Below are 9,783 nucleotides of genomic sequence, written 5' to 3'. Positions count from 1 at the left end.
TAGGTCAAAGTTCAAATTTTCTATTAATTTTTAACCCCCCCCCCCCCCCCCCCCCCATTACTTATAATGGGCGAAATTTCAAATGTCTATAAAATAGAAATTTTGTCTCAATTTACTTCAAACTTGGCACATACATAGAGGTAATTGATTTGCTGATAGCACGTGCATAGACATGATGACATCAACTGGATCGATGTCAAAGTAAGCTACAATATGTGCGAGGGGCGGGGTTTGTTGTGCCTGGCACCACTTGTTTTATCTACATTGAAGACAAAAACCTCAGTGTGTTTAATTCTCGAGTGACTAAACGCACTTTTAAGTTTTAACCAAGTGCACATTTTAGTTTTGGTTAAAATGTACCTAATTTAGTGTTAAATGGAATATTTCCCTCTCCAGCATCACCGCCTGCTGGTCAGTTTGGTTTATCGTTAAACTTGTCTTCTGTTGGCATACTGTCATATTCTGTGTTATCTCAGGATCAGAACAATCTTTGTTTTAAATACATCTGAGAAGTTGAACTTCATCATTTGGGTTATGGCTTGTTATTAAGGGCTGATAATGGGTCCTGAAGCCAGACCAGTTGAGAACCACTGTTTTAAGGAAATTGTTTTTTGCAGATATTGAAGGAAATGTGCAGCTTTAAGAAACACTTTGGATACCTAAAAGCCAAATTAGACTAATCAAAGTGTAGACCTACTTCAGTCACGTTTCTGTAATTATACACAAACATTACCCATTTGCATGTACTCATGAAGCTAGAAGCTACGTTTCAGAAGCTTAAACCTCAGTAAATGAGCTGATCTGACAGCTAAGACTCCACTTTGTTCAAAGTGTCATCCACCCCCAAAGTGACATGCTTTGTGAGTCAGCTCTTACTCATGTGCAGCCCTTTGTTCGTATTAATGAGCTCTAACATGTTCAGCAAATGTCAAGTGAAGTGTGCAGCCAGAGCAGAAAGCACAGTGAAAGAGAACAGCTGTTTGTACAATTAGATGTTTTTCCACTGCAGTGAATTAAGTCTCCTGGATGTTGCATTGAGGTCAAATTTTGGTGAAGTAGATAATGATTCCAGTGCAGGCTGAACATGCAGCACTAAAAAAAATGAAACACTAGAAGTGATTTCTGCAGAATTAAACTTATTTTATTGGGTCACCAAGCACACATTACAACACATTTAACACCGGTTGTCTTCAAGAACAAAAATTCAACAGTTGACATCATCTGTCAAAATACACTTAGATTACTTTTAGATGTAAAAACGTAAAATGTATCTCAGCTACATTAAAAAAGGTCCATAAAACAAAACGACCCAATTTGTCCCCAAAAAAGTAAGCGTATAATCATTAAAGCTGAAGGACTAAAAAGGAAATGGTCAAAACCTCAAAATGCAAATGAAGTGGTTTCATTTAAGCTTTCAGTGCACAACCTCGGATTTTTCCTCTAAAGGACGAGGTTGTTTGATCCGAAGAGGCCGCGTAGGTTGACCTCTGGATCGACGTAGTGGGGGATCTTACGCTCATTGAAGAGACCCTTGAGGTCAGCTTCCACCTTGGCGCGGCGGGAAATGCGCATGCGCAGGGTGAAGAGGCGGCGCAGGTTTTCCTCCACCAGGGGTTGATGGTATCCGTCCAGACGCTTCTGCCAGGACTTCTTGGGCCGCTGTCGTTTCTGTGGCAACAGGAGGTTTCAGGACAATACATTTTTAATTCACCTAACCCTACCTACTGTTCACACATCAAAGGAGTTGACTTTGAACAGGCTTAAAGCTCTATTGAAGAGTTTCAGGATCAATACACCCCATAGTCAGCTGCTTTAACTCACTGCTGGGTAGCAGGTCAAGGTCATAGTTGCATTGTGGGATACAGATGTCAGACCTACCTTTAGAGACTTGATGGTTGGATCATGGCAAAGCAGGTGTCTGGTCATACTCTCCTATGAAACAACAGTCTTTAGTTGAAACGTTAACATTGAAAATACATGGTTCTTAGAAGTTTAACCACACTGAGCCTGTTTACACACACACCACACCAATATGCCAATCAGGTGATTTTGGAGTTATCAGATAATCAAGTGTAAACGGCGTAATCTGATCTGATTATGAGAAATCTGATTACACACCCAATACCCCAATGTCTTCATGTATGTATACCCATCAATCTGATTATGATTTCGCTCTTTTACATAACAGGAAGCTTGAGTCTGCCATCACTACGTAGGTACTCTGAAAAAAAATCCAATAATGGACTTGTATTGCTGTAGTATATGTAAAAGCATCAGATCTGATCATTATAATTATCACATTACTCCCAGTTATCTGATTTTATGGTCTTGTAAACAGACTTAGTGATAAAATTAGATAAACCCGGTCTTCCAACTGGAATATTAAATGTATTTACTAAAATAAACGCAGGCATGACGCAAACTACACTCAAGCATTACACTAGACCAGGGGTGTCCAATCCTGGTCCTCCAGAGCTACTATCCTGGCATGTTTTAGATCACAGGGTCAAACATGCAGCCCAGGGGCCAAATCTGGCCCACCAAAGGGTCCAGTCCAGCCCTTGGGATGAATTTATGAAACGCAGAAATTACACTAAGATATTAACAATCCTCTTAGTTCAGGTTCCACATTCAGACCAATTCAATCTTCAGTGGGCAGGACCAGTAAAATACTATCATAATAACATAATACTGACACTCCAAATGTTTCTCTTTGTAAATGTAAATATTTTCATGTATTTACACTAAAACAAAGTATAATTTCACAAAAAATGTGAATACATGAACAAATATGAACAACCTGAAATGTCTTAAGTACAAATTACCAGATTCTGCCTGTTATTAAATGCTTTGTGTATTTGTAGATCCACTGACATCTGTAAGTTATAATGTACATGTGTAAATGATAAATAAAGGCATAATATTGTTAAGATTACACTTATTTTTTCAGTTTGTTCATGTTATTCACATTGTTTGAAAGGATAGTTTGTAGATGTAAACCTTTTCATAATGTAAATTTACTTTTTTTCGCTCTTAAACACAGAAAAGTTTAGAGTTGACATTATTATATATTATGTTACTGGTTCGGCCCACTTCAGATCAATTTAGCTGAATGTGGCCCCTGAACTAAAATGAGTTTGCACCCCTGTTTTAGATGTTTCCCTCTTCCAGCACACCTGACAGTCGTTATCAGGCTTCTGCAGAGCTTGATGATAGGCTTATCATTTGAATCAGGTGTGTTGGAAGAGGGATACATCTAAACATGCAGGATAGTAGCTCTCGAGGCCCAGGATTGGACACCCCTGCAACTGAAATGCAAAGAAAAATAAATGAATCTCCTCCAAATATCCCTTTTACATGAGTATTAGGACACGTGTTACTTACCCGCATAGCAAACATGCGTGGGCAGTCAGGGAAGGAGCATTTGTATTTGAAGAGCTGGAGGTGCACCTTGCGGATGTGGTGCTGCAGGTTAAAGGTCGTGGAGAAGTAGGCCTGGCAGTCGGGTCTAGGACAAACCAGTACCGGTTTATGAGAAGCGTGGATCCGTTTGTGTCTCCGAAGTGCGTTGGCCTTCTTGAACACCTTTTTACATGTCTGGCATGTAAACGTGGCTGAAACATTTGAGAGGGGAAGATGATTAATGAGCGGTACGTCAGTTAAAACAGATGTTACGAGCTGATCGCAGTTACCTGGGTGTTTGGCCATGTGTTTCTGAAGTTTTCCCCAGGTGTGTTCAAGTACCTGGCAGTTAGCATGAGGACAGCGGTAACCTGCAGCAACAAGGCCACACATAACCATCACCATCTGGCTCTTCAATACCATGCATAACATTTGTTCTGCTAGGAATTACTCGGCTCAAGGATGTTACATGTAAAGAGACCGCGAACATTTAATTGGATGTAAATGAGAATAATCTCTGTTATGATTTAAATAGACCAACCTGTGTGCTTCTTCTCATGGCTTTACGGGCGATATGGGAGTCAAACGTGGCTCCGCATCCGTCCTTCAAACACCTAACACCCCACAAGAGACAGAGGTAAAAATACATCCAATTCACACGGCCTGCACCCACTTAAGCCTGTAGCCACTCATTCATCTCCCACTTGAATGTTAAGTATCCAAGATGGAAGGATTAAGATAGATTTTAGATTGTTGTACAAAGCTGCCAAGACTTTGCTTCAAGAATGAAATGACGTACTTGAACTTAACAGGTACTTGATGTTCCTTTAAATGCAGTTTATACATTCTGCGCTTTTTAAAGGTTAAGGAGCACATGGGGTGGTTACACTGTAGAGGAATAAATAAATACAAGAGGTTAAAAAGATCTTTGTTGGACATTAAGTGCTGTGCGTTTGAAGGTACACGTGGATAGAGTAGCATTTTGGCTCCATCTCGTGGTAAAGTTTGTAATCGCAGTTAACACAAACCTTAAAGTACTTATTTTGTCTCCGGGGACATAACCAACATGTCTTTTTAGTTGGTCTGCATTGAAGAAAACTCTTCGTGCAGCCTGCAGAATTACACCTGAAGAGGGGAAAAAAAAGAGGGATTAAGTCATACCTGAGGGGGCGTGGCATATAAAGTTGTTTTTTTTCCAACTTTACTGAAAACATTTAAGTATACAGTACAAAAATTTGAACAAACAAGATGTCAAAAGGGAAAAGCATTTGAACATATAAGTTTAAGACAATAAAGATACAAAGCTAATATACAAATAGTATAAAAAAGTAATAAATAAAAATAACAGATCTAACAAATATAAATAAATACAACGAAGAGTTTAGTCAATATAAATAATTGTTTATAAATAGCCAGGGTGTTAAAAGCTTTTTTTATTATGGATAATTCTAATGATTTAATATAATTTTCAAATTCCAGTAGGAAGATTTAAAATTTGGGAGTGTTTTAGTGTATTTACTTTTATGTATATGAAATTTTTCTAATAAGATGAACAAGTTTGCAACAAATTCTAAATTGTGAATATCAGGTTTAAAATATGTAACTACATTTTGGGATGTTATAGTTATTTTATTATTACTTTTTTCAATTTTGGACCAGAAATTAACCCTTTCATGCATGAATTATGAGAACCTTAATCAACATTTATTTCCTGAGTGTTTTTATTCCTCTTTAGGCGTGAAAAAAAAACAATGCGATTGAAAATTTTCTCATGAACCTATTTTCATGGAGTTCCAAAAATGTCAGCTTGACGCCATGAGTTTAATTTTTGAAGAAAAGAAACAGGATTTACTGATATATTGTGTGAAAACTATGAAATAAAAACATTTTTAATGCTGCTAATCTGCTGTTTTCCTCACATTTTAACAAACTCTAATACTAGTCATTACTCACTTCATGGAGATAATGTGCAAAAAAAACAAACAATTTTTTTGTTAAAAAAAAAAAGGTAATTGCAGTTTAGTAACAATAAGAAGCAACTGATTTTTTGTATGTTTTTTTTTTTTTTTAGTTTAGTTCATTTCGAGTATGCAACAAGACAAAGTAATCTCACTTAGTCTTTAGAAATAAAACAGGTAGTGAGAGGTCATGGAAGAAAACAAAACAAAACTTATACGTCTACATGACTTCATTTGCACATTCGAAAAGGGAGTGGGAGGAAATATAATTATTTAATCCCACTCCTTCAACACTCAAACATGTTACTATACATCAGGTTTATCTAGAAAGTTACACAAATGGTATGAATTACATTGGATGGGATGATGCATAAGTGTCCACTGTGTTGGCTGATATGGAACTAAAACAACAAAACCCATGAATATACAAGAGAAGAGCTGTAGAATAACTGTCCACTGTAGTGACCAGTGTGCATGAAAGGGTTAAAAGAATGTTCACATAAAAAGAATAAGTGTAGAATATTTTCAGAGTAAGAATGACAAAAGTTACATATTTGGCATATAAAGTTGGGTAAATGTTACTTACTTGAATTGTTTGACGCCTTGGTGCTTCAGTATGTGGCGACGCAGGTGGGATTTTCTGGTGAAACGACGACCACAGCCGGCAAATGTGCACACACAAGGACGCTGTGGATGTTTAACAGGTAAATACGCATGCGTAAGAGTCAACTTTATAAGGATATTTCAACACAAAATGCATGTAGTGATGTCTATTTAACCCTTCATGCATGAATTATGAGAACTTTAGTTGAGTTGTTTTTTTGTTTTTTTTTAGTGTTTTTATTCCTCCTTAGACATGAAAAAAACTATGAGACTGAGGTTTGTTTGTTTTTTTTCATAGATTTACAAAAATGTCCACTCTGCTACACCATGAATTTTATTCTTGAAGCAAAGAAACATGTATTTAAAATCCAATATCATAAAGTGATATGAAAACGGTGAAATGAAACCATGTTTAATGCAGCTAATCTGATGTTTTCCTCACATTTTTAACATATTCTAATACTAGTTATTACTCACTTCATGGAGATGATATGCAAAAAATAACAACAATTGATTTCCACTCAAGAACCAATCAAGAACAGCAAAGTTACAGTAATGGTATGAATTACAGTTTATGAGATGATGCATAAGTGTCCACTGTGTTGGTTGATATGGAACTAAAACAACTAAACTCATGAATATACAAGAGAACAGCTGTGGAATAGCTGTCCACTGTAGTGACCACTATGCATGAAAGGGTTAAATAATTACGCATATCAGTGCCTTTTAATGTGTCTTATTCCACATGTGTGACGTACCGCTCCAGTGTGCACCGTCTCGTGCTCCTTCAGCTTCCACTCTCTGGGGAAAGTCGCGTCACAGTCCACGTGGGTGCATTTGAACCGCTGCACAGACGGACCCACGGCGGTCTTCCCACTGCGAACACTACTCATTTTCCTCGGATATCTCAACACTCATGCAAACGAAGTCTGTACTGGGGAGGCCGCCGCTTTTGTCAGCCCGTTTTATAGCTTTGTGCGTAATTGGATAATTGGCCGCGGCGCGTGACCGGGCAGTGAGTCAGCACGCGCTCATAGTGACTTGCAGTTCCAACACTGTTCAAATACAGCTGAGGCAAATCAATCTAATTAGCCCTGATGAGCTCAGCTGTGAGGAAACTAATGTGAAATGTACGCAACGAGTCAACACATGTTCCAACTGGTTGCCAAGACTGAAATATGCAGCAAAGTAAGAGATTTAACCCTTTCATGCACAGTGGTCACTACAGTGGACAGTTATCCTACAGCTGGTCTCTTGTATATTTATGGATTTTGTTGTTTTACTTGCATATCAACCAACACAGTGGATACTTATGCACCATCCCATAATACACTGCAATTCATACCATTACTGTAACATTCCTGTTCTTGATAAACCTGATCTGCAGCAACATATTTGAGTGTAAATCAATTGCTAATTGTTATTAGACTGTAATTAATAGTTTTTTGTTTTTTTTTTTTACGTTGTGTTTTGTTGTTTTTTGCACATTATTTGAGTGAGTAATAACTACTATTATAGTACGTTAAAATGTGAGAAAACATCAGATTAGCAACATTTAAAAAAAAGCATTTATTTCCTAGTTTTCACACAGTATGTCAGTAAATACATGTTTCTTTGTTTCAAAAATTAAACGCATGGTGTCCAGCTGAGTGGACATTTTGTAACTCCATGAAAAATAGGTTAATTAAAAAAAAAAAAAAAAAAAAAATTCAATCACATTGGTTTTTTTTAATGCCTGAAGAGGAATAAAAACACTAAGAAAAAAAAATCTTGATTAAGGTTCTTATAATTCATGCATGAAAGGGTTAAACACATTTTATTTCAGAATATGTTGAGTTGAAGGGCTTATAACATGGATGTCAAACTCATTTTAGTTCAGGGGCCATATACAGCCCAATTTGACCTCAAACAAACCAAAACAGTCAAATAACAGCACAATAATTTAGAAATACAAGTCCAAATTTTCTCTGTTTCAGTGCAAAAAAGTAAAAATATAGTGTGAAAAAGTTTACATTTACCAAATATCCTTTCACAAAGATGTGAGTAACCTGAATAACCTAAAATTTCTTTTTTTAAAAAGTGCAATTTTTACAATGTCGTATTTACGTCTTTGTGCATATGAAATCAATAGAAGTGAATCCCCAAAGGAACTTTGTGTTGGTAAATGCAAGTTATGCAGATTTACAGGATTTCAGTTCTGTTGCAACATGTTGATGGTCATATGAACTATGTTTTCAGGTCAAAAATGTCCAATTTCATCACAATTAATGCTATATTTTCATGTCATAAATGGCCAAGTTATATTTGAACTGAATTTACCTGAAAAACAAATATTCTATTCTTTTAGATTCCCCAGTTTTTCTTACAAGATTATATCCTACATATCACGTTTTATTTTTACAGGTTGCAATATGGAGTATGGTGCTGATCCATCCTGCTTATGTTACGCCAATACATACATTAAGAATGTCACAACGTCACTTTTGAAATCAACAGTTTTCTAATAACAAGCATTTTTATAAAGACATAACAATTCTATATTGTTATTTACTCTTTAGTATGATGATAAACTATACAATAATAATTCTGATCCTAGTTTTTGCACAGGGATCATTTGTGGAAAACGGTGACATGGCTGCCGAGCATCAGTATGATTGGATCTGTAACAACCATGTCACATCCGTCCACTGCCACATTTTGTGTTTTTGTGTCAGCTGTTATTGTTTTAGATCCACAATACTAACATTTATGAATAAGAGGAGAATTAGCAATAGTAAGTATATAAGTTTATTCCTAATAAAGTACTGGTACTGACCAGAGCATTATGGGTAATGTCACGTCCGTCCACCAGCAAAAGTTTTCACATACACGTGCTATTCAAAATCCAATATTTCTGAAAATATAGCTTCCACTGTCAAATAATATCAGTAGTCTGTGTACAAATGTATTAGCATTATTTCAACACAGTTCTATGCATTTCTTACAACTTTTTTTTTTACATAATTGGCCACTCATTTGACCCCCTGAGTAAATTTTAGCCATATATATTAGCTTTTCATTTAACCTACATGCCTCTAAAATGAAAATATAGTATTTAAACCTTATAATCAAAATAACTTGTTAAGACTCAGTGTTAGCTTTGACTTGCAATGTTTTCTGTATAATTTTTGCACTTTGCAAATTCATTCCACGGCTGGCTTGACCCCTTTGGAGCCATATGTTTGACACCCTTGCCTTATAACCACAATATAGGCTAACTGAGAAAACATGAAAATAGTGAAGATAAAAAGCAACAGAAACCTAACATAAAAAAAAAAAAAAAACATAATACATTTACAAAGGAAATAGGACTTAAAGCAGGAAAACCTTTAATCCACATGATCAGATTATCAGTAGAATAGGCCTTTATTTGCTTTACAGTGTATTTTTAATCAATAAAAGACATCATCTGTGACCTGAGGATCTTAAGTTTTTAAATAACTTCTGAAACATTATTTTGGTCAATTATTTCTCAGGGAATTATTATTTCTTGCAGGAGATTTTGGCACAATTTTGGGGGTACTCTACACATTTAGCTGTATTGCTCATTACGTTGTTGTAAAGGTTTTCCAATGATGTAAATATAACACCAAATGGTATCACACTGGTCTACAGGTAAAGTACATCCAGAATAAAAGCAGATCAATTTCACCAAGTTTGAGTCACTAATAAAGAAATATTAAGTCAGGAATCGTTTAGTTTCCAAGATACAGTCTTGGGTCAAAATGGGAAAACTTTGTTAATTACTGAGAGAATAGATTTAACTGAAAAGAACTGTTTG

At 36.1% G+C, this 9,783-nt stretch overlaps 1 protein-coding gene across 1 annotated transcript; it reads right to left on the bottom strand.

Annotated features, from left to right (window-relative positions):
- Nucleotides 1-1,414: 1,414 nt before the first annotated feature.
- On the bottom strand, nucleotides 1,415-6,856 carry LOC115424790 (P43 5S RNA-binding protein-like). Its single transcript, XM_030142214.1, is given in 12 exon segments — nucleotides 1,415-1,461; nucleotides 1,464-1,668; nucleotides 1,879-1,932; nucleotides 3,385-3,614; nucleotides 3,693-3,773; nucleotides 3,944-3,964; nucleotides 3,967-4,016; nucleotides 4,202-4,328; nucleotides 4,441-4,489; nucleotides 4,491-4,527; nucleotides 5,947-6,047; nucleotides 6,722-6,856. Coding segments are annotated over 12 exon segments (1,137 nt in total).
- Nucleotides 6,857-9,783: the final 2,927 nt, after the last annotated feature.

Source organism: Sphaeramia orbicularis, chromosome 8 (genome assembly GCF_902148855.1).
Source record: "Sphaeramia orbicularis chromosome 8, fSphaOr1.1, whole genome shotgun sequence".
Taxonomy (NCBI): domain Eukaryota; kingdom Metazoa; phylum Chordata; class Actinopteri; order Kurtiformes; family Apogonidae; genus Sphaeramia; species Sphaeramia orbicularis.
Note: the sequence above shows the minus strand (reverse complement) of the source record. Positions and strands in the feature narration are given on the sequence as shown.